This window comes from Myodes glareolus, chromosome 26, assembly GCF_982192425.1.
Source record: "Myodes glareolus chromosome 26, mMyoGla1.1, whole genome shotgun sequence".
Classification (NCBI taxonomy): domain Eukaryota; kingdom Metazoa; phylum Chordata; class Mammalia; order Rodentia; family Cricetidae; genus Myodes; species Myodes glareolus.
The window spans coordinates 13,913,072-13,938,481 of record NC_142051.1 but is presented as its reverse complement, the minus strand read 5'-3'; the positions used below and the strand labels follow the sequence as shown (position 1 = coordinate 13,938,481).

General features: G+C 39.8%; 1 protein-coding gene across 1 annotated transcript; it reads left to right on the top strand.

Annotated features, from left to right (window-relative positions):
• Window positions 1-6,038: 6,038 nt before the first annotated feature.
• LOC148117751 (olfactory receptor 6C74-like) lies at window positions 6,039-6,998 on the top strand. The gene has a single exon (XM_087902075.1). It carries the CDS (start codon window positions 6,060-6,062, stop codon window positions 6,996-6,998), a length of 939 nt encoding a protein of 312 aa, XP_087758201.1. The 5' UTR covers window positions 6,039-6,059.
• The last annotated feature ends 18,412 nt before the right edge of the window (window positions 6,999-25,410 follow it).

The following is a 25,410-nucleotide window of genomic DNA, read 5'->3' as shown; positions in this document are numbered from 1 at the left end:
AATATGGTGATTTCTCAGAAAAACGGAAATCAGTCTACCCCAAGACCTAGCTCTATCAATCTTGGCATATTCCCAAAGGATGCTCAATCATACCACAAGAACACTTGCTCAATTATGTTCATAGCAGCATTATTTGTAATAGCCAGAACCTGGAAAATAACCTAGATGCCCTTCAACTGATGAATGAATAAAGAAAATGTGGTACATTTGCACATGAAGTATTATTAATCAACTACAAAAACTACGACCTCATGAAATTTGCAGACAAATAGATGGAAATATAAAAAAAAACTTTCTGAGTGAGGTAACCCAGACCCAGAAAGACAAACATGGTTTGTACTCACTCATAAGTGGATATTAGGAGTGAAGTATAGAAACTCTACCTGCAATCCACAGCCCCAGAGAAACTATATAACAAAGAGGTCCCAAAGAGGGATACATGGATTTCTCTGGAAAGGGGAAATAGAAGAGATATACCCAGTAAACCAAGTGGAGGAGAGGATGGAGAGATGGTAATTTCAGGGAGCAGGATGGGTGGGTTGTTATGGGAGGTGGGCTGGAGGCAGGACAGAGGGAGAGAGTTATGAAAGAGATGTCTTGATGTGGGGGCTTCATGTGGGTTTTAGGGAGAAACCTGGTGCCAGGAAACCTCCCAGAAATCCACTAGGATGACTCCAGATAAAACTTCTAGCAATAGTGGAGAGGATGCCTGAACTTGCTATTTACTCTAAGCAGATTGGTGATTACCATAATTGTCATCAGAGAGCCTTTATCCAGTAAGTGATGGAAGTAGATGCTGAGATCCATATCCAAGCACTGGGCCAAGCTCCAGGAGTCCTGCTGAAGAAAGAGAGGAGGATTATATAAGCCAGTGGGGTCACAATGGGGGAACCCACAGAGACAGCTGACCTGATTTCCTGGGAGCACATGGACTCTGGACCAACGGTTAGGAATCCCGCATTGTACCACCTTGGCCCTTGCATGTGTGTGATAGTTGTGTAGATTGATCTTCTTTAAGGCTTCTAGTGGTGAGATCAGGCACTTAGCAGGCTTTTTGGAAACTCTTTCCCTGTGCTGCATCATGTTTCCCAGTCTTTATTAGGGGAAGGAGCTGAGTCCTACCTCATCTTGAAGAGCCATGCTTTGTTCAAGCCCAAGGAACGAGCAGGAGGAGTGGATGGGAACAGGGCTCCGTGGGAGTGTGGGGATCTTATCAAAGAAATTTCTTTATGTGATGCATGGTTATTAATACAGAAATTCAAAACTGACTAGACTTTAACAAATAAGTTTTATTGAAGTGTTCAACCACAAATAGGACATCAATATAATTCCTCATCCACATTAAGCTCAGGAACCATCATGAAAAAGGGGAAGAAAGATTGTAATGGCCATGGATCTGGAAGGATTAATGAAAAATGAAGCATTTATGACATGACAGCGCTGCTGTATCTGTGAACTCACAGCACCTGTGGGTGTCTGCCCAAGACCTGCACGCAATCAAGACAATCCCTATTACAGAGAGATGGGGCAAGGCTTCGGAAGACTGCCTTTAGTTGAGGTGTTATTGACCATCAATAGCTTATAATCAAAGGATAGTCAATTTTCCTTGAAGTTGTGGCCCTTGGGAGGTTGACAACACTTTATTGAATGACTTATGAATATATGGGCATCACAAATTGGACAACTGGGATTATTTTTAAAAGGAGAATCAATGTTAGGTTTGATGGGGGGGATGGAGAGAAATTAGGAGGAGTGGAAGTGAACACAATCAAAATACATTATAATCATGTATGAAGATCAAAGAATTAATGAAATATAGTAACAAGAAGTTGACTGTGAAACGCTATAATAAAATCCAATATTTTTAACAACTTTAAAAAGTGGAAGGTTCATCATCATGTTCATTCATCAATTCCCTGACCTCATGGTTCAAGGATCTAGGAGGAAGAGAAAACAATGTCTTCTAGACGCATCAGGACTGACAGCGGTTGTGGCAGAACAGACAGTCCTTGTACAGGCTCAAGCCAGATGGGGACCTAGCAGTAAGAGTGAAGAGTAGACTTGGGTTCCTTCCAGAACCAAAACGCTATCTGCATCTCACATCCACTTGCAAAATAGAACTAGTTTTCTCCAGTGGAGTGCTATTAGGTATATTAAGTACATCTCAGGCAGGCCCCATGCACAGGAATAGTTAGATAAAGCAAAACAGACTCAGTGTTATTTCTGTAAACTTTTTGTCTCAATTTGCTTTGTACATTTTTTTCTTATTGGTAAGAAAGAAAAAGAAAGAACATAAAATTGAAGATTGGGAGATTATGGGAGATATTGGAGAAATATGATCAAAATACATTCCAGGATGAAAATTTAGTTAAAATATTAAAAGCATGCTATATGAATTTTTTCAATAAAAAGAAAAAATGGTCTTCATAAAACAGCAAACAACCCAAAACCCATTCTGCTATGCTTTTTAAAGTCATAGGATTCAGCTCCCATGCATTCCTGTCCTCAATCAACAGGACAGGGAAGGTCATTTTCACTTGCTAGTCACAGGGCTTTTCAGCTACTGAGATGACAGCTCACAACACATTCTAAAATAATCTGTAGATACTGCTTTGAATGTCATTTCTGCTCTATGGTTTGCTTCTCCTCTTCTGGCACACCTAATCATATGTATATCATAACTTTCCTTAGTACCACACAAAACAGAACAAACACTATTTCATTTTTGGTTTCTTCAGTTCAATATTCTTATTTATCTAAAAATTATTTTATGTCACATCAATCATCATAGATTTGTTATCTTGTCAACTCTTTCAATTATTTCATATTTCCATAATGCTTCCAAGCTAATAAAACATATACAAAAATACATGAGTATTTTTTATTTTTAGGGTAGAATTAAATTTTAGAGATTTCCCAAAGTGTTATTTCTTCCAAAGGAAAAAAATCTTACCATGTTGTAGTTTTCTCAGTCAGTTAGTGATGCCAGTATCTGTGAAATGCTCTCTGGCATCATCTGTAACAAACTGAATCTTCCATCAGTTTGGACTCATTTTAATAATAGATTTCCTAATAAAAATATTTTCTATTCTGATTTTCTGCAATTTGTTCTTACATGTAACTTCAGAGTGAATTTTTCCCATAGTCTAGATTATATGGTAACTGAGTTTCAGATTGTTTTCTTGAGAGACTTTATCTACTTATTTACATTCGGTTACTTTCTGAAAATTTAGTTAGGCCTTGTTTACTAACCACACTGTTAGTATATTGGCATCAACGTGATGTGTTTTTTTTTATTTTTTTGGAGACTGTAAGAATAAAATAGGGTAAATTCCTACAGAAGGCATATTTCTTGTCAGGTTATGCTAACATTGTCACAGGCAGATATAATAGCTATCCCCTTCTCACATATTTTAAAAAGATACTTAAGGAGCCCTCCATGCTCAGAAGTTTTATGAATTTTAACACATTTTGACAAAAATTGAAATTTTACTATAGGTCTTAGACTCCATTTAACATTAGCATTTCAAGATTCCCTATAGATGTTATTAACTTTGTTATTTTGCTTTTAGACTTAACAATTGAAATAGTCAATTAGTGTACTAACCACAAAAATCCCCAAGGTTTTATACCAGGTCTTAGTGAAAACATAATTCATTATTAAAGAACGTGACAGCTTCCAGTGGTATGGAGACAAAGTCACGCTTATTGAAGATGGGATGAGGCTGTGGCTATAATTCCTCAGTTACAACAAAACAGGATCACACTACTGTTTGGGAAGACATTAATTATTGCTCTTGTAAGGGAAACAAAACAATGGACTAAAGGATGTAACATAATGAATTCTGATTAAAGAGTGAGAAATATAATTATTTTTTAAATGAGCTGAATTTTAATCTGAACATGTTCTCCATTAAAATTGATAAGTATGGGTTAGGAAAATACTCATTTTGGAAGAATTATTCATATTGAATGTTTATACAACAATAAAATTCCACAGTATATCTATAAACAAAACCTCTGTTGAACTCAAGGAAGGTAAGTATTTTCGTTGTTTGTCATTCTGTATCTGAAGAGGTTGTATTATGGACAGTTCTGTCTTCAACATAGATTATTCCATCTAAACCCAGCACTAGAGAAATTCAGAGCACATCCTTGTAATTCACGGCTAAGCTTTCTCACTAAGCTTTCTCTATATGAAAACTGGTCACTCTTGTTTATTAGAAAAGCTTTGTCCATAAAAACTCACAGTGACTTTTATTTAAACTTTAAAAATTAGGTAATACAATAGCTAACGTTGGAAGAAGTACTGAATGTAAATTATTTCTTAAAGGCACTCAAGTTGAACTGGGAAACAATTGAGGAGAAATGTTTTAAATTTAATTTCAAATGCTTATTTTTTTAATTGAATTATGTTTAAATCTAAAATTTATAAAATTGATTTTCTAACCGAACTAGTTCTATTTAGTAGTACCAAAGAACTCTGAAATTAACAGATACAACTAACAAATAATCATTTTAAATTATTTATTTCAAGTTTAATTTTCATTAATTTTGCCCCTTAAAAAATTATAAATTTATTCTGGATGTGGTGGTGCATGTCTCAAATTCCAGCACTCAGGAGGCAGAGGAACCTCTTTATGAATAAGATCACTTGGACTATACAGGGTAACTTTAACTAACTCCTGAACTAAAACTTAAGATACTACACATTCTAACATCAAACATATGCTAAATTTATCAAAGAGAACATCTATGTGAGCTTTAGAAATTCCAGATGATACTGATGTTCAACTCCACTGACAAGTACCCAAAGTAACTAAACATTTATCTCACTTTCTATGTTTCCTAAATACTTTTATAATTAGACTTTTGAATTTTTTTCTGATAATATTTTACTTGGTCTAATTATAAGGGATAAAATAATATTAATCTTTGTTTTTGTGTAGTCACAATTTGTTTTTGTTTGTTTGTTGTGTTTTTTTAAAGACCACCTTGGGTTACTACCTTAGATAGTGAGTTCATAGCTAGCCTGGGATACATAGAGAAACCCAATCTCAAAACTCAAATTCCTCTCCTCAAGACTCATGCAGAAAAGGAGACTGAAGGAGTGTAAGAGTCAGAGGGGATGGATGTTCCCAATGAAACAGCTTTTTCCAGATATATAAGACTGATGCACATATGAACTCAGTGAGATTGTGGGCAACAAGCACAAGACCTGCATTGGATCAGGGAAGGAGGAAGACCAGCTCTGACAGGAAAGGTGAACATGTGGTCCCATTCCTAATCGAGAGACTTGCAGCTGATACCAACTGTCAAAGAGAAAATCAGTTCTCTTTAATGGAGTCTCACAGATATATCAACCACACGCCAGCACAGGCCTCATGCCCAAGAATAGTTGGCAAACAGGAAGCAAACTTGGTGGCTTTTTGGAGAGCTTTCTGTTTCATTTTGTTTTAATTTGTTACATCTTTATCATGTTTGTTTTGTTTGTTTCTTTGTTTGTTTGTGATTTTTATTTTTCTGTGAGGTTTTTGTTTTTTTGAGAGAGAGAGGGACAGACAGACAGAAAAAGAGCACAAAGTTGGGTGGATAGAGATGATTTGGGGGAAATAAAGGAGGAGAAATATGATCAAAATATAATTATAATATACAGAAAATGCTTTGCTTGTGAAAACAAAGAAGGATATTTCAATAAAATGTCTTTTACTCAAACTAGTCTAAAATGTTACTTGGGAATCAGTAGAGGTGGGAGTTGCATTTTCAAAATGTGAGGGGAAAGAAGAAATGTGTGGATATCACAAAAATAATATAGGATTTTTTCAAACTACAAAAAAAATAGCTGAATGAATCAGAAATGAGTATCTGGGAAGTGGGACTGGGTAAGTTGTTATGCTTATAGTTCTAACCAATGAATAAATGTGGAAACATAGAAGACGGAAAGCTGCCTTTTCATTGCCTTGCTGAATTCTTCGTGTCACCTTTAAAACTTTTCAGATGAGATCAATTCACATTTATTACTTTTCTCCAGGCTGAAAGGATTTAGAAGACACTTAGACATGAAAAATCACACATTTGTGACAACATTCATCCTTCTAGGATTGACAGACGACCCAAAGTGGCAAATTGTAGCCTTTCTTTTCCTATTGATAATGTATCTGCTGAGCATCACTGGAAATCTTATCATTATCCTTCTGACATTGCTGGATTCCCACCTCAAAACACCCATGTATTTCTTCCTTCAGAAGTTTTCCTTCTTAGAAATCTCACTGACGTCTACCTGCATCCCTAGATTCCTGGTCAGCGTAGTGACCATGGATAAAACTATTTCCGTCAAGGCTTGCCTCGCACAATTATTTGCTGCCTTTGTCTTCGGAATAGCACAGTTTTTCTTGCTGGCTGTCATGTCCTATGACCGCTATGTGGCCATTTGTAAGCCCCTTCATTATACAACCATCATGAGCACCAGAGTCTGTACTTTGCTGTTTGGCGCTTGCTGTTTAATTGCTTTGTTGGCGATCTGCCCTGGAGTCATTGTAAGCCTGAATTTAGAATTCTGTGGTACTAGTATTGAACACTTTTTCTGTGACTACTCTCCCATCTTGAAACTTTCCTGCCGTGATACAAGGTTCATGCAACTGATCAATTTCATTTTTGCTATCATTATTCTCTTTATTACCCTGGCACTAGTAATGTTCTCTTATGGGAAAATCATAAGTACAATTCTGAGGTTCCCCTCTGCCCAGCAGAAGAAGAAGGCCTTCTCTACCTGTTCCTCCCACATGATTGTTGTCTCCATCTCTTATGGCAGCTGCATTTTTATGTATATCAAACCTTCTGCGGAAGAGAGGATAGCTTTAAACAAGGGGATTGCCATACTCACTATTTCACTTGCACCAGTACTAAATCCTTTCATATATACCTTAAGAAACAAACAAGTCAAAGAAGCCCTGAAGGATGTCATTAAAAAATGTACCTCAGCTACTTCAAAACAGTGACTTTGACTTGACCTAAGTGTGCTAGTCATATTACTAAAAATTATAGGCCATATCGGCTGTTTCGACATTTCTCTCTGGCTTTTGTATTGTGATAGTTACTGAAGGTTATTTTTCTAGATTTTTTTTGTTTTTATTGGTGATATCTGATTTCATGTTTTTTTCTACATGTTGCTGGAATCACTTCATTCTTATAATTTAATGCTATGAATCATTGATTTCCAAAATATTCCACTATGAATTCCTTATGGAAACATCATGTGTATATGATTTTCTAGCAAATATATACTTAAACAATATATTATTTAAGAACTGTTTTAATAATAACTTACTGTAGTCTTTAAATCTCTAGGAACACTTTCTTCTGCTGTAGTTTATTAAAATATATTGTATTTTTGGAAACAAATTCTTATTTTTTATTCTATCTGTCTTTTAGTCATATATCTTGATCCCATTCATTTCCCCATCGCTTCCTATCCACCCTCTGCTCCTACCCCCCAAAAATAAAACAAAACTTAGTAAAGGAGGGAATGGGAAAATTTTAAGATTTTGTCATGAAAGCTGCAGTGTGACACAATGAGTCATTCAGTAAACGGCTTTGTCAATATATCTTACTTGCAAGTGTTCATTTCAAAGAGCCATTGGTTTGGTTCGAGGACTCTGGTTTCCACTACACTGTCAATGCAGGGATTCTTCTTGGATATCTCATTGTTGCTCTGTGTTGTGGTAATGCTGCAGTTTTGGGTCTTTGGGTCAGGTCCCTTTGGTTACTCTATCAGACCATGGATGGTGGTTGTTGGGGTGGGCCAAGACTTAACTTTGGGTCTGGGCCTGGGTTGACCTGCTCACCAGATTACTTTGTTGCTCACCATCAGGGTGAATTCTCCAGCATTGCCCTGGCTAATTCACCTCTTACCACCGTCAGCCAGGGGTGGGAGTGTGTTCTGCTTTTAGGTCCCCAGGGATGGCTCTCCCACACTTACACCATTAGGGCAAGCTCTGTTGTGTTGCCCAGATGACATACAAGAGCCACTCTCCCAGTGCTAGAGCTTGTAAGGGGTAGGGACAGCAGCCTTCCTGTTTTGGTTGGGGTTTTTTTTTGTTTGGATTGTTTTTTGTTTGTATTTATTTAGAGACAGACAGGGTTTCTCTGTGTATCCTTGGCTGTTCTAGAACTCACTCTATAAACCATGCTGGGCTTAACTCAGAGATCTGCCTGCTTCTGCCTCCCAAGTGCTGGGTTTAAAGGCACCCTCCTACTCTTATGACCCCAGGGTCAGCTTTGCTATCTGTCTCAGGTTTTGATGAGAGGTAGGGAGGAGGGCATCTCTCCTCATTCTATGCTACCAGATGTCCAATTAGCAATAGAAATAGCTCTCCTTTGCTCATAACATCAGAGCTAGGTCACCCCCAACTAGGACTACCAGGCAGCTCTACTGTGCTGCCTAGGCGAGAGGCAGGGACCATTTCCTGAGTGCTGCAGCTGGTAAGGGTGAGGGTCAACCCTTTTGTCTATTGTAGACTGTCAGAGTTGTCTCTGCTTTTCTTAATAGTGACTGATAGCAATTTTACATCTATATTCTTTTTTTCTTTTCTACAGGCCATCTATAACATTTTCACTTTCTTTTTTTCCTTTTGTCTCAACAAAATATTTACAAATGTATGTTTGCAAAGCAGACTGTTATTTACAGCCATCCTTACTGCATCTCCTTGTGACATCTTTCACATCTCTTCTTTTGAAAACTTCTGGCTTTCTGAATAAAGAAATGAAGAAAACATAAAAGCATCAACATGCCCTTGCCCAACATCTGTGTATTTGTCTGTTCTGATAGATTCCAATCAGTCACCAGCCCTATTTTGCTGTGGGATCACATTCTGCCCCTTCAGCCCATAGCCTTTAAGATACCAGCCCACTTGGGCATGGTCTGTCATCCTGTAACAAAGCATCAGTAAAGCGGGCACCTGCTCTCTTGCTTCTGGCTCGCACTTCTGGCTGCTAGACTCTGTTCCTGTTCGTGCAGAGGACTGTTACCTATGTCAGTGATCAGTAAGTTCTCCCTTAAATAAATAACCCTTTTATTATTCATAATTTGGAACTGGTGTGGGATTATTTTCTGTCTTCCATCATCATCTGGCACCCAACCTTTTGGTTTTAGAAGCTCCCAGCTCTGCTGCATGCTGCCAAGCTCAGAGCACGCCGGGCTTGGCACGAGTCCTCCCTCAGCCCGTTTCAGCCATAGCCTATGCATGGAGTCAGCAGTTCATATAGAATTCTCGTACAGTTGCTTTTCTTGCTACGGCTCAGCCGTAGTTCTTTATATTTTCTCTTTATGTGCCTCAGAGTGGCTTCAAGTCCCCGTGCACCCCACCATTTGCCTCCTGCCAGTGACCACCGTGGAAATTCAGGCGAGACACAGGCTTCTCCAGTCGGGCCAGCTGTTCTGCAGCTTTCTAACAATTTGTTTGCATTGGCCTATTCCACTGCTCCAGAGACATCCACAGAGCACACAGTCTGATTTATCTTTCAGATTCAGACTAGCCACGTGACTCCAAGTGTGCCATTAGGCCCAACTACGTTTGTTTTGTAAGGAAATGCCTCACTGTCTACAACCTTGTCCGAGGTACCCCAGGAAGTGCAGGACTAGACCTTTGTACCTCTGCCTGGGCAGTATTGACACCACAGATGGGTGTGCAGGCCTTGGGGACTGGAGCATATGGTCCTATTCCTGAGGGTTCAGTAGGTATAGTCTTGGGTAGAAGTAGTTCAGCGCTTAAAGGAACTTGTGGCGCGCTGCTTAACCAGCAAGCAAGAACGACCACGAAATCGAGGATTCTTCCCAAATCACACTTTATTGGAGCCTCTTGGTTGAAGGAAGAGTGGGGAACGAGAGGGAGAGAGAGAGAGAGAGAGAGAGAGAGAGAGAGAGAGCAAGCGAGAGAGAGGGAGAGCACAGGGAGCGAGAGAGAGGGAGAGCGCAGGAAGCCAAGCCACAGCAGCTTTTCTAGGGTGGAAGGACTCGGTTACTGTCCTGATTGGTGAATACCATTCTGCTGGTGCTCTGGGCTTCGGGAATGGCTAGGGACAAGGCTCAGTTGTGCAAATGCAGGCCAAAAGGATTTGTTTACCTCCAAGCTGCAGGACCGCCAGCAACATTTCGTAATGGTGATGTCCTGACGGCTCCTTACAGCTCCCCCTTTTTGTTTTTGTAGAGCAATAAGGCAAAACCTATTTCCCAATCAGGTCCCCACCTCATGATGTGTGGATCGATCGAGGGAAAAGAAATAAGCAAGATACACCTTCCCCGTGCAATGGGACAGATATTTCCCTTGGAGTGCAAGGGCTGTATCTACACACTCTCGCCTATGCATACCTTTCTCTGTGCAATGGGACTATCTGGTCCCTAGAGGGTGCAAAGGCTATGCATGGCATATTGCCTACGAGCTCTTTAAGGCTGAAAGCCAAATCTGGGGTGAGGATCCACATTCCAAGACAGCCAAGGCCTGTGCTACAATGACCTTGTCCCTCCTCATTTGGGCTAGCACACCAACCACAGACATACCACACAACCACACATCCACCTAGGCAGCATGCCAAAAAATATCCCTACTCCCACCCATTTCTTAAGAAAGGAAAAGGCAGAATAAAGGCAGTCAAAAAATTGCTCAAAGGTAAGAGGCTGCACACGGGTGCTGTTCAAGGTGATAATGTGAAACAGCTGCTCCTGACACCGCCCAGAGGGTCATAATTGCTGCTTCTGCATGAATCATCCACAGTAGGGCATTCAGCATCCACTGGATCATCTTCATCCTTTACAGCATCCTTCACTTCTCTGGTCAGTCTTCCTGGCACCCAGATTGGATCCTCTCAATACTGAGGGAAAACACAAACAGCTCCCCTGGATCTGGAAATCACCGGATCTGGTCCATACCATTTGTTAACCAATACATCTTTCCACATGACCAAATCTTGTTCTGAAGAGCTTTTATGCAGGGCATGCCTGTCTGCTGCTGTTTTTCCAGCATTGTTTTGAATTACAAAATTAAGTGTAAAGAGTGCAAGGGAGATCCTTTCCCTGGGGGACGCTGCTTCAGCTATTCCCCCTTTTTGTTTTTGTAGAATTTTCTTTAGGTTTTTATTTGTCCTTTTTACAATCCCTTGATTTTGTGGATTGTATGGTAGGCCCGTGGTGTGTTGGACTTGTAATTGTTTACAAAAGGCTTTAAAGCCCTGTCAGGTATAGGCTGGACCATTATCCCCAGGCTGCCCAGGCCTTTAAGCAATGCATTTTTACATGAGTTACCTTTTTCCCCGCTAGGGGGTGGCATGAATTATCCCAGAGCACGTGTCCATCGACACATGAACATATTTTTGCCTGCCAAACTCCGAGATGTGAGTCACGTCCATTTGCCAGAGTGAGTTTGGCTTCAACCCCCTGGGATTCACCCCAACATGTGGGGGATGTAACATGGTCACACAGGAGGGACAGGCTTTTACTATTCCTCTGGCATTGTCCCTGGAGATCTTAAACCTTAAGGGAAGTGTATTAGCTGGGACATGATAGAGCTGATGGAAATCTCTAGCTAGCTGGAGTGAATCTGCAGCCACAAGGGCTATAGCTCGTGTAGCATGATCAGCTTGAGCATTGGTCATTGCCATAGGTCCTGGCAAAAGAGAATGGGCTCGAATATGACCAACATAAAAGGGATTTTCACTTTTTAAAATATATTTTTGTAAAAGAATGTTGGACACTGTACTTGAGCTGTGAATTGAGGCTGCAACCTCAAGAGAGGCTACAGCATTGACCACATATTGTGAATCTGAAATTAAATTAAATGGCTCAAGAAATCTCTGAAACACCTCCAAAACCACCAAGCACTCAGTGACTTGGGGGGAATCAGGCCAAAATGGAAAAACCACAGGTTAACATTTCCCGCCACCAGAGCCCCTTTAAGTAAGGTCTCAAATAGCATTGGTGTAAGGTCCCTGGAAAGCTAACTAGAATAAATGACAGCCAATTAGTAAATTTTGTATTCCAGGGCCCATAAAAAACAGTAAAAATCCTATTTGTGACCAGCAAAGGTCAAAAACCAAATCCAATTTGTAAAGATCAACTTTAGTATCCAATTCTTAATTTGAACAACAATGGCATTTTGCAACCTGCCTCGAAGATACCCATAGTGCTCAGCAGAAACAGCTGACAGGATAAGAAAAACTGATAGCAAGCAATAACTGAGCTGGGGGAGAAAGAATTTAGGCACTGGATCACTTTTTAGGAACCCGCCAGCTCCGCAGCAATCAGGTCAGTCAGCTCCATAGCAGAGGCTTTGTCCTCAGGCCTCTGGACAGATGAATCCATAGCCAGCATAGCAACAGTACCCAAATGGATGTCAGCGTTTTTGGAAGAGACATAAACAAACTCTTCCCCAAATTAATGCATGAACTGGACCATATTGTATATTGGGAGTAATAAAATACTCAGAACAACACTTAGTTTAGCCAGCATAGACGTCAGTTGGTCTTGAACTTACAGACCTGTAGGTCTCTGGTCCAAAGAGCAAATCCTATTGGCCTGTGCCACTGCAACCGGCCTTAATATTGGGCTGAATAGCCAACCTCAAAACATCCTTTTTTAAATTGGCCTGCACCATTGTAGCAGGTCTTTGAATTGGGCTGAATGGCCAGCCCCAAAACATCTTTTAGAATCAACTCCGCCTGGAACTTTTTCAGGGGCAGAAAATAATTATCTGATCCAGTACGTGAGCATTTACACAACTGGATAGAATTATTTAAAATTGTTACCTTTATGGTTGCCTCCCACCAACATTTAGAGAAATAATTAATAGGATCGACATATCTGGCTATAGATTTGGAAAATCTTTGTCAGTCATCAATCCATATAAAAAAATATAAGGACTCCAGAAATAGTCCTCCAAAGAACAATTAATCAAATAAAAATATATGCAATAAACCTAAACTGAAAACTCTCAATAGACAAACTTAAAAATGACTGAAAGACATTTAAAAAATCTTTAAATATAGCATCTTTAACTAAATCTAGATTCACAAACTCCTCCAGCACTAAACTTATGGAGTTTTTCTCCCCCCCCCTTTTTTTTGTTACTATTTCCGGATCCTGTTTCTTTGATTTTTTTCTTTTTTCCTTTTAGGCCTATCTTTTCCCTCCCCATTATGATCTGATTCTGAAAGGCTGTCCTGGTGCTTCTGTAATGCCTTGTGGCCCTCCTTTTAATATCTCTATATTATCCTTTAAACAACTCTGCACCAACCTCCAAAGAGGAAATGTGCCCCTTCCAATCCTTCCTTCTCTTTCAGCTTGTTCCAAATCCCTGCCTAATGGCAAAGTTAAATCACCTGAAGCTGCAAGCCAGGGTTAGATCTTATCAATATCCTTAACAATCATAGGACTGTCCTGGACCGTGCTGTGTGCTGTCGTAAAAGCGCCTGGATTGAGCCATAGATCTCACTGGGACCCGAGGCGGTTCCATAAGAATTGCCCATGGTACACACTTAACTATGTGTGACTTATCCCCTGGGCTAAAGAACCCCCCTTTTTACTTACAAGGGAGTTACGTTCTTTTCAGAGAAATGCCGCTTGATCTACTGTGGACTTAGTTTCACTTTTGACTAGACACGGTTGCAGCAGCAAAGACACTCCCAACCTGGTTGATGGCAACGCAGCCAAAAGCAGCAGAGAAGAACGGATACAAATATTACCACTCCGGATCAGCCTCAGCAATCAGCATACATCTGGAGGATGTTGCTGCTCCAGTGTGTCGGATTCTGAATTCTCTGCCCTCTCGCTGGTGACTGATATGTTGTCCTTGTCCAGCGTCCCGGGTTTAATGGCGCCAGTTGTGGAGCGCTGCTTGACCAGCAAGCAAGAACGACCACGAAATCGAGGATTCTTCCCAAATCACACTTTATTGGAGCCTCTCGGTTGAAGGGAGAGCGGGGAACGAGAGTGAGTGAGAGAGAGAGAAAGAGAGAGAGAGAGAGAGAGAGAGAGAGAGAGAGAGGGAGAGCACAGGGAGCGAGAGAGAGGGAGAGCGCAGGAAGCCAAGCCACAGCAGCTTTTCTAGGGTGGAAGGACTCGGTTACTGTCCTGATTGGTGAATACCATTCTGCTGGTGCTCTGGGCTTCGGGATTGGCTAGGGACAAGACTCAGTTGTGCAAATGCAGGCCAAAAGGATTTGTTTACCTCCAAGCTGCAGGACCACCAGCGATATTTCGTAATGGTGATGTCCTGACGGCTCCTTACAGAAACTAAAATTTTACCAGAAGTTATAGATGGTGATTATTCTGGAAAAATTAAAATTATGATTGAAGCTGGAACAGGAGTCCTTGTCATCCCTCAAGAAGCAAGAATAGCTCAACTGGTGATTTGCCCATGTTTGGCTCTACAAATCCATTTTTTAAACAAGAATGAGGGGACAAAGTGTTTGTATCCACAGGATTCCCTGGAGCTTTGGGTTTCTAGTTTAGAGAACTGCCCCACACTTACATTAACAATTAATGGGAAAATGTTCCAAGACCTTCCAGATACAGGGGCAGATAGTTCTGTGATTGCTAAAAAATACTGGACCACAGCCTGACCAGTGTTACAGGGGTTAGTAATGATCAGTTCTCCAGAGTGCAGTACCCAATATTTAGATTGGAAGGATGAAAAAGGCCATAAGGGCATCTTAAACCATTTGTCCTGGAACACCTTCCTCTCAATTTGTGGGGAAGAGATGTTTTACAAGCTATGGGAACAGTTCTGACCACTAAACCTGGACAGAGCATGTTAACAAACCAGGGCTTTGTCCCTGGTTGGGGTATGAGCAAAAATATGCAGGGAGATATGCAAATTTTAGCAGACAAGAAAATGATACAACAGTTACCTGGACAGCATGCAGGGTTAGAAAATTTTTCTTATGGGTCATTGCAGAGCAACCAAAAAGCATGCCTATAAAATAGAAAACTGAAAAGCCTGTATGGATAGAGCAATGACCTCTAAGTAAGGAAAAATTACAGGCTGCTCATATTCTGGTCCTGGAGTACCTGGAGGCAGGATGCATAGTTCTACCCACTTCCCCAGGCAAGGTGGAGTAAACAATAACCCTATAGCTAATCACCAGGTGAGGCAGAGGGAGCATAGGAACAAACAGGATGTTTAGCTGGCTGGCCAGAAACTGTCCTAACGATGAATCCTGGGAGCAGCAGTAGACCCATGGGTCCTACAGTGGCCCATGACACCAAATGGCAAGTAACAGTTTTTGCATCTACTCCAGATCAAAATCAACCATAAGTAAGATTTATGACTTGAAATACTTTACAATTTAAAAGTGCAAAATGTCAGACAACTTAACCATCCAAGATTTCAATAGCCTCTTTGCTTACACCATGTTTGAGGTTTTACAAGACGTATATGATTTCCCTACTACACCACTATTTTTGAAATCTGGAAATTAGTCTTGTCCTCACTATTTTCTTCTTAAAAATATGGGTTTTTGACAATAGGGCTAAGAATGAGGTACCTTACAAATAGTACAGTCACTACAGACTAATATCAATCTTTTCAAAATTGAGGTTGGAATTCTGAAGGAGGATATTAACAATTTAACTAACAAAACTCAGTCAACTGAGGTACTTTTAGAAATGGTACAGACTGATAGCAATTTATTCAAAGAAAAATCAATACTCTAGAGAAGGATACAGCTGATTTGGCACATAAACCCAATCAAACAGTGGGTGCTGAAACATTGAGAGAATTCATACTGCTGAATGTACTAATTGGACTCTGTTGAAGGGGTATGACAGATTGCCTAATAGAATGTCTCTCCAGGAAGGTGATATGCATGTTATGAAGATTATGTCAAAGAATGAGACATTATCTCTATTGGAAAGACTTCATACTTTGGAATCCTCAATGAGGACATTAGAGCAGAACATTGGACAGGAGGTCCAGACTTTACAAAATGCAGTGCTAAATAGATTAGAAGAGACTGAGGAACTTATTTGATGACCAGGAACAAAAGGTACAAATCAAAATTTAGTCTCATAGGTATATAAAAATCTCTGGGATAGCTTCCACAGAGTTCTGCCCACCTTTACAGTAATAATACCAGAAAGAATACTTAGCCCCAAGTACCCTAAGGTTGTCAAAGAATATTCATGGGAGCCCATATGTATGACTGATCTAAAGGAATTTAAACTAGCAATTATAGCTTACAGACTATATTCATGCTGTGTTAGGGATATGGTCAAAACTTAGGCTTCCAGTAACTAAGCAACACCACAAGACTAGGCTCAATTAATCTCAGCAGTCCTAGAAAGTGGACTGTGGAGGTATTTTCTAAAGGAAGAGACTAGAATTTTAGAGCAACAGGAAAAAGCAAAAGTCTTTGAGATTTCCGTAGATCAAATTTTAGGAGAGGGACTTTACTGTGATCCTCAGGAACAAGCTCTTTATGATGGAAACACCTTGTCCCTATGTAGCACAGCAGCTTTAAAGGTTTGAGACAAGATTCAGGAAAGAGAGTTGAATCATATCTTAGGATTAAACAGGGTCAAAGATAATCTTTCAGTGACTTTTTACAAATACTAAGTAGGGCTATACAAATAGGGGTAACTGACCCAGAAGCTAGACATATAATAATTGAATCTTTGGCTTATGAGATTGCAAGCATAGAATGCAAAAGGATCCTTGGGCCTTTAAAGATGAGATCAGCACCCATAAATGAATGGAATTTGCCTACAATGAATTCAAGACACTTGACTATGGTACTGAAGCTGGGTAAGAGAAGCAATTGCCAATGGTAAGAGAAGACATCGATATACCAAATGTTTTAATTGTGGTAGAATGGGACATCTGAGAAGGGATTGTAGACAAGGGATTCCTAGGAATATTGTCTCCTCTTGGAATGGCAGGAATAGGAGAACTCAGCCTTCAGGTATATGTAGGAGGTGTGGCAAAGGCAGACATTAGATAAAAGAATGTAAGACAATGAAAGATAGACATGACAACCTGATATCATCAGAAAAGATTGTGAGGCTCCTATTGCAAACCACCATGATGAACGTGATACAGTCATTTCCAGTTACTTTGGAGAACATGTCTCACCAGAAAATTAAAAAAATACTATGCCTGCTGTTAAAAAAACACTGGCCTGAATGATAGGTTAAATGTGGAGAAAGAGTCAAAAACTCCAGTAGGACATAGGAAATATATACTCTGACAGACTTCTATAAATGATTAAAGATCAAAGCTAAGAGTGTGCATAAATGGCATTGTTTTATTTTTTATTAATTTATAAAAGTTTCCACTTCCGGCCTTCCTCCCAATACCCTCCCACTCCCCCCACTTCCTCTCCTCCTCCCTCTCCAGCCCTAAGAGCAGTTAGGGTTTCCTACCCTGTGGGAGTCCAAGTTCGTCCCCCCCTCCCTCCAGGTGAGCATCAAAACAGACTAGGGTCTCAAAAAGCCAGTACATGCAGAGGAAACAAGTCGCAGTGCCATTATCAATGGCGTCTCAGACAGTCCCTATGCCAGCCACATTCAGAGAATCCGGTTTGATCACGTGCTCGTTCAGTCCCAGTCCAGCTGGCATTGGTGAGCTCTCATTAGATCAGTCCCCTTGTATCAGTGGGTGAATACATTCCTTGCGGTCCTGCCTTCCTTGTTCATGTTCTCCCTCCTTCTGCTCCTCATTTGGACCTTGGGGGTTCAGTTCAGTGCTCCAATGTGGGTCTGTCTCTATCTCCATCCATCATCTGATGAAGGTTCCCTCTGATCTTACTTTCCTTCCTCATGTTCACCCTCCTTCTGCTTCTCATTTGGACCTAGGGAATTAAGTCCAGTGTTCCAATGTGGGTCTGTCTCTATCTCCATCCATCACCAGATGAAGGTTCTATGATGATATGCAAAATATTTATCAGTATGGTTATGGGCCAAGGCCAGTTCAGGCACCTTCTCATCTGCTGTCCAGGGAACAATCTGGGGATCTCTCCTTCGACCTGGGATCCCCTCTAGAATCAAGTCTCTTGTAAACCCTAAAATGACACCCTTAGTTGAGATATATTCTTCCCTGATCCCATAACCATCCTTCCTCCCTTCCCCCTCCCATTCCCCCAAGCTTTCCCCAATCCTCCCCTACTCCCTTCTCTCTAACCCTCTCCCCTTCCATCCCCCCCCCACACCATGCACCCAAGATTGCCTACACTCTTGTCTACCTCCAATATCCAGGAGGATAACTACATGATTTTCTTCAGGTTCACCTTCTTATTTAGCTTCTCTAGGATCAAGAATAATAGACTCAAAGACCTTTAATTATGGCTAGAATCCACTTATGAGTGAGTACATACCATATTCCTCCTTTTGGGTCTGGGACACCTCACTCAGTAAAGCGTTTTCTATTTCCATCCATTTGCATGCAAAATTCAAGATGACATTGTTTTTTACCGCTGAGTAAAACTCTAATGTATATATGTTCCACACCTTCTTTAACCATTCTTCTATTGAGGGGCACCTCGGTTGTTTCCAGGTTCTGACTATTACAAATAGTACAGCTATGAACATAGTTGAACAAAAGATTTTGTGGTATGATAGGGCATCTCTTGGGTATATTCCCAAGAGTGGAATTGCTGGGTCCTGAGGGAGGTTGACTCCCAGTTTCCTGAGAAACCACCACACTGATTTCCACAGTGGCTGCACAAGTTTGCATTCCCACCAACAATGGATGAGTGTTCCCCTCACTCCACATCCTCTCCAGCATAGGCTATGATTGATGATTTTGAGTTTAGCTAATCTGACCGGTGAAAAATGGTATCTCATAGTTGTTTTGATTTGCATTTCCCTGATCGCTAAGGATGTTTAGCATGACCTTAAGTGTCTTTTGACCAGTCGGAGTTCTTCTGTTGAGAATTCTCTGTTCAGATCAGTATCCCATTTTTTTATTTGGTTAATTAGAGTTTTAGGGTCTAGTTTCTTGAGATCTTTGTATATTTTGAAATCAGGCCTTTGTCTGATGAGGGGTTGGTGAAGATCTTCTCCCAGTCGGAAGGTAGCCTTTTTGTATTTACTGAGAGTGTCCTTTACTTTACAGAAGCTTCTCAGTTTCAGGAGGTTCCATTTATTCATTGATTCTCTTATTGTCTGTGCTACTGGGGCTCTATTTAGGAAGTGGTCTCCTGTGCCTATGTCTTGTAGACTACATCCCACTTTCTCTTCTATCAGGTTCAAAGTGGTCAGATTAATGTTGATGTCTTGAATCCCTTTGGCTAGGGGTTTGTCAATCTTGTTGATTTTCTCCAAGAACCAACTTTTTGTTTCGTTGATTCTTTGGATTGTTTTCTATGATTCTATGTTGTTGATTTCAGTCCTCAGTTTGATTCTTTCCAGTCTTCTACTCCTCCTGGGTGAGTCTGCTTCTTTTTTTTCTAGAGCTCTCAGGTGTGCTGTTAAGTTTCCAATGTGGGCTTACTCCGTTTTCTTTAATTGGGCATTTAGTGCTATGAACTATCGTCTTAGCACTGCTTTCATTGTGTTCCATAGGTTTGAGTATGCTTTTTCTTTACTTTCGTTAAATTCATGGAAGATTTTAATTTCTTTCTTTATTTCTTCCTTGACCCAGGGGTGATTCAGTAGTTGACTATTCAGCTTCCATGAGCTTGTAGGCTTTCTGGTGTTTGAATTGTTATTGAATTCTAACTTTAATCCATGGTGATCCAACGAGACACAGGTGATTACTAATATTTTTTTGTATTTGTGGAAGGTTGCTTTGTTGCTGAGTATGTGGTCAATTTTCGAGAAGGTTACATGAGCTGCAGAGAAGAAGGTATATTCTTTCCTATTTGGGTGGAATGTTCTATAGATATCTGTTAAGTCCATTTGATTCATTACCTCTATTAATTCTCTTATTTCTCTGTTAAGTTTTTTTCTGATTAACCTGTTCATTGGTGAGAGAGGTGTGTTGAAGTCTCCTATTTTTAGTGTGTGTGGTTTGAGGACTGCCTTGAGTTCTAAATGTTTTCCTTTTACATAAGTGGGTGCTTTTATATTAGGGGCATAGATATTTAGGATTGATACTTCCTCTTGATGAATTGTTCCTGTTATGGGTGTAATATGTTCATCTCCATCTTTTCTGATTGATTTTAGTTTGAAGTCAATTTTTTTGGAAATTACAATGGCTACACAAGCTTGTTTCTTAGGTCCGTTTGCTTAAAAATCCTTTTCCCAACCCTTTACTCTGGGTAGATGAATGTCTTTGTGGTTGAGGTGTGTTTCTTGTAAACAGCAGAATGTTGGATCCCGTTTTTGTATACAGTCTCTTAGTCTGTGCCATTTTATAGGTGAGTTGAGTCAATTAATATTAAGTGATATTAATGACCAGTGGTTGTTGACTCCGGTTATTATTTTTTTTATTTTTATTTTTGTGTAGTAGAGTTTGTGTGTTTCCCTTCTTTGAGTTGTGGTTGTGAAGGCTCGCTAGATGTCTGAGTTGTTGTAGGCAGTGTTGGCAATGTTGGATTCCTTGGGTTGTGGTTTTTCTTGTATTACTTTCTGTAAGGCTGGATTTGTGACTACGAATTGTTTAAATTTGTTTTTTTCCTGGAATACTTTGTTTTCTCCATTGGTAGTGAATGATAGCTTGGCTGGGTTTAGTAGTCTGGGTTTGTATCCATGGTCTCTTAGTTTCTGCAGTACCTCTATCTTGGACCTTCTGGCTTTCATGGTTTCCATAGAGAAGTCCAGTGTAAGGCTGATAGGTTTACCTTTATAAGTTATTTGTCCTTTTTCTTTTGCAGTTCTTAATATTCTTTCTTTAATCTGCATGTTTTGTGTTTTGATTATTATATGGCAAGGGGATTTTTTTTTGATCAAGTCTATTCCGTGTTCTTTATGCTTCTTGAACCTTCATAGGAATATCGTTCTTTATGTTGGGAAAGTTTACTTCTATAATTTTGTTGAATATATTTTCTGGGCCTTTGATCTGCAATTCTTCTCCTTCTTCAATCCTTATTATTCTTGGATTTGTTTGTTTTTAATTGTGTCCCAGATTTCTTGAATGTTTTGTGATGAGAATTTGTTGGATTTGCCGTTTTCTTTGACCAGAGCTTTTATTTTCTCTATGGTATCTTCTGAATCTGAGATTCATTCTTCTATCTCTTGTATTCTATTGGTTATGCTTGATTCTGTAGTCTCTGTTCATTTACCTAGATTTTCCAAATCCAGCCATCCCTCAATTTGTGTTTTCTTCATTGCCTCCATTTCAGTTTTCAATTCTTGAACTGTTTCCATTGCCTGTTTGATTGTTTTTTCTTGTTTTCCCATGGTATCATTTACGGATTTACTCATTTCTTCAAATTTTTTGTTATACTCTCATCCAGTTCCTTAAGGGAGTTATTCATATCCTGTTTAAGGGACTCTATTGCTTTCATAATGGCACTTTTTTCCACTTCTTCTGGATTAAGGTGTTCAAGTCCTTCTACTGTAGGGTCATTGGGGTCTGGTGTTTTCATGTTGTTTTTCAGATTGTTGGAGGAATTCTTGCCTTGGTGTCTGCCCATCTCTTCCTTTAAATGCTCTCTATTGGATCTTCTGATATTGGTTCAGGTTCCCTTGTTGGGCAGGGACTTCACTGACAGAAGGCCTACCTTTTCTCAGGCAGGCTATTGAAACAGGAACTCCCTCCTGCCAGGTTGTGCTTACAGCCCAAGCCCAGTTCGTAAGGCAGCTGTGCTGGGGAAGTTTTATGGAGCCAGGGTGAAGGGAGGAATAAAGGAAGGGGTACCTTGGTGTAAGCTGGGATAGGAGGCCGGAGAGCTTGGCAGGGTGGAGCCACCCCTGCAGAGTGACCAGGGAGTCAAGGGGGTCGGGAAAAGTCTGAACTCCTCCTTGCTGGGCTTCTGCCTCACGGACCAGGAGCAAACTCACCCCTTTGATGGATGTCAGCCAGAGGATCAATGCCCCTTGCTGGCCAGGAATATCACTGAGCTGACACCAGGCCTACCTTTCCTCATGCATGGTATTGAAACGCAGGAACTGCCTCCTGCAGAGTTGCGCTTACAGCCCAGACCCCGCTCAAGGCAGCTGAACTGGGGAAATTTTATGGCCCCAGAGGGAATGGAGGAATAGAGGAAGGTGTACCTGTGTGAAAGCTGGGATGGGAGGCAGGAGAGCTTAGCAGGGTGGAGCCACCCCTGCAGGGTGACCAGGGAGTCAAGGGGGTCGGGGAAAGTCTGAACTCCTCCTTGCCGGACTTCTGCTCTGCAGGCCAGGAGCAAACTCACCCCTCCGATTGATGTCTGCTAGAGGATCCATAAATGGCATTTTTATTGAAGGCTTATTAGACACAGGTACAGATGCAAGTATCATTACTCTAGAATCTTGACATCCAAATTGGCCTCTTCAAGAGGTATATTTTCCTTGGAATTGGAACTGTATCTTGGGTAAAAGAAAGCATGAGTTGGGTTGAATGCATAAGGCCAGATGGGCAAATAGGAAAACTGAGGCCATATATAGCCAATATTGCAGTGAATTTGTGGGGTCATGACCTTTTGCAGCAATGGAATGCCAAGATTGACATTCCTACAGCCCCCAAAACTTATACTCATGAGGAAAATATTAGAAGATGTTATAGATGACAGACACCAGCCATTCAGGCTGTACAAGAACACAACGCAATTAATAAACCTTCAGAAGTACTAATGGCTCTGCCTTTAAAATGGTTAAGTGAGAAACCAATATGTATTAAACAGTGACCTCTTGCTGAGGAAAAGTTGCAGACTTTAGAACAGCTGGTGAAAGAGCAACTAGATTCTCAACATATTGGAAAATATACCAGCCCTTGGAATTCTCCTGTATTTGTTGTTTAAAAGAAATCTGGGAAATGGAAAATGGTGACAGTTCTTAGAGATAACAACATGGATGTTCAACATATGGATCCTCTACAATCTGGAATTCCTCTGCCTTCTCTGTTACCAAAGAGATGGCCTCTCAGAGTTATTGACTTAAAGATTGTTTCTTCACTATACTTTTACAGGAAAGGATAGAGAAAAGTTTGCCTTCACAGTGCTTATTTATAATAATTCTCAGCCTACTAGGAGATATCAATGGACTGTACTCCCACAGGGAATGCTCAATATCCCTACCCTTTGCCAATACTTTGTCAGCCAGCCATCGGAAATAATATTTAAGCAATTTTCTAAGTCTATAATCAACCAATTAATGGATGACATTTTGTTGTCTGATTCAAATACAGATACTTTAGAAAAGATGTTTGGAGAAGTAAAGAAAGTCTTGCCTAAATGAGGATTATAGTTTGTTCCTAAAAAGATTAAAAGAGGCAATTCTGTTAATTACCTAGGTTACAGAAAAGGTTTACAGAAAATTAGAACACAAAGGGCATAAATTAGGAGAGACTGGTTGTGGATTCTTAATGTTATTAAAAGATTATTTGGACATATTTCCAGTCTCTGACCAGCTTTTGAGATAACACTTTTAAGCAAACCTTAGATGGTAATAAAGACTTGAACAGTCCCAGATAATTAACAACTCAGGCCAAAAAAGAATTGACGATTGATGTGGAGAAATTACAGGAGGCACATGTGGATAGGGTGAAATCAAATCTTAATTGTATTCTAATCATACTGCCTTTCAGAATTTCTCCTACAGGAATTTTAATGTAGAGGGAAGATATTATCTTAGAATGGGTCTTTTTACCACATAAACGAAGTAAAAAGATTAAAAAAACTTATTTGGAAAAGGTCTCTGAATGAATTATAAATGGTAAAATGAGACTTCATCAATTAGCAGGTATAGACCCAGCCGAGATTATAGTGCCTTTTATTCTGAAGAAATGAAACAGTTAGGGAAGACAATGAATGTTGGCAAAGGACTTGTGCTAATTTGGGGGAAAAATTAATAGCAATTATCTAAAAAACAATAGATTAAACCTTATAAAAAGAAAGTCTTGGATTCTTTCCTAAATTGTATGTAATGCACCAATAGCTGGAGCCTGTACATTTTACTGATACAAATAAATCAGGGAAGGCAGGTTACAAATCAGAATAATTAAGTAAGGTGAAACAAAACCCTAATAATTCTGTCCAGAAGGCCAAATTATATGCTATTCTTATGCTACTAAGGGATTTTAAAGAAGCTCTCAGTATAGTTACTGATTCACAGTATGCAGAAAGAGTTGTCTTACATATTGAAACTGCTGAATTTATACTAGATGATATGGAATTAACTTCATTATTCATCCAAGTGCAATACATAATCAGGAATAGGCTTTATCCTTTATACATAACACATATTCAAACCCATATGGGTCTGCCAGGTCCTCTAGCACAAGGTAATGCAGAAATTGATCAATTATTGATTAGAAGTGTGTTTCAGGCTTCTAAATTTCATTAAAAATCATGTCAATAGCAAAAGTTTAAAGAGTTTTCTATTACATGGCAACAAGCTAAGGAGATTAAAAAGAGATACCCTACTTGCTCTCTCTATAACCAAACACTGTTGTCAGCATGGAGCAATCTAATCCTAAGAGTATTCAAAGGAATGAATCTGGCATATGGATGTGTTCCACACTGCAGAATTTGGTGTGTACAAATTGTACATAAATTAAAATATGTACACCACACCATAGACATGTAATCAGGTTTTCAATGGACAACTGCCTTGAGCTCAGAAAAGTTTGATTCAGTAATCATGCATTTATTAGAAGTTATGACCATCACAGGTATACCTGCACAAATAAAGACAGACAATGGTCCAGCATATGTGTCTAAGAAAATGAAATGTTTTTTGTTTATCATAATATAAAGCACATAAGAGGTATACCTAATAATCCTACTATTCAGGCAGTTATAGAAAGGTCAAATCGTATTATAAAGGATATGCTGAACAAACATAAAGGGATGGAAAATACCCCACAGATAGGTTGTATAATGCATTATTAACCTTGAATTTTCTTAACATGAATGAGAAAGGGACAACAGAGACAGAGTGACATTGGATAATGGAAAAATTGTCTGAATTAAAGCAACCAGTGTATTTCCAGGATGTGGTGACCTCACAATGGAAACCAGGGAATGTACTATGTTGCAGAAGGGACTTTACTTTTGTTTCCACAGGAAAAGAAAAATTATAGATAACATCAAAATTAATAAAGATTCACTTTGAAAAGAAGAAACCTCTTGAAAAAGAGAAATGACCACTCATCCACAACTGAGGCAATCATATAGCTTGTATGAAAATCTCATAAGGGTTGGGACAGGGTTCTTCTCTTGTCTTTACAGGAAAATACACATCTTCGAAAATTCAAGAGACCCTGGTTATTTGAACTCTGACAAACAAAAAAAAATAGCTATCCAATAAGGAATATCAAGAAAAAGGAATATCACTTA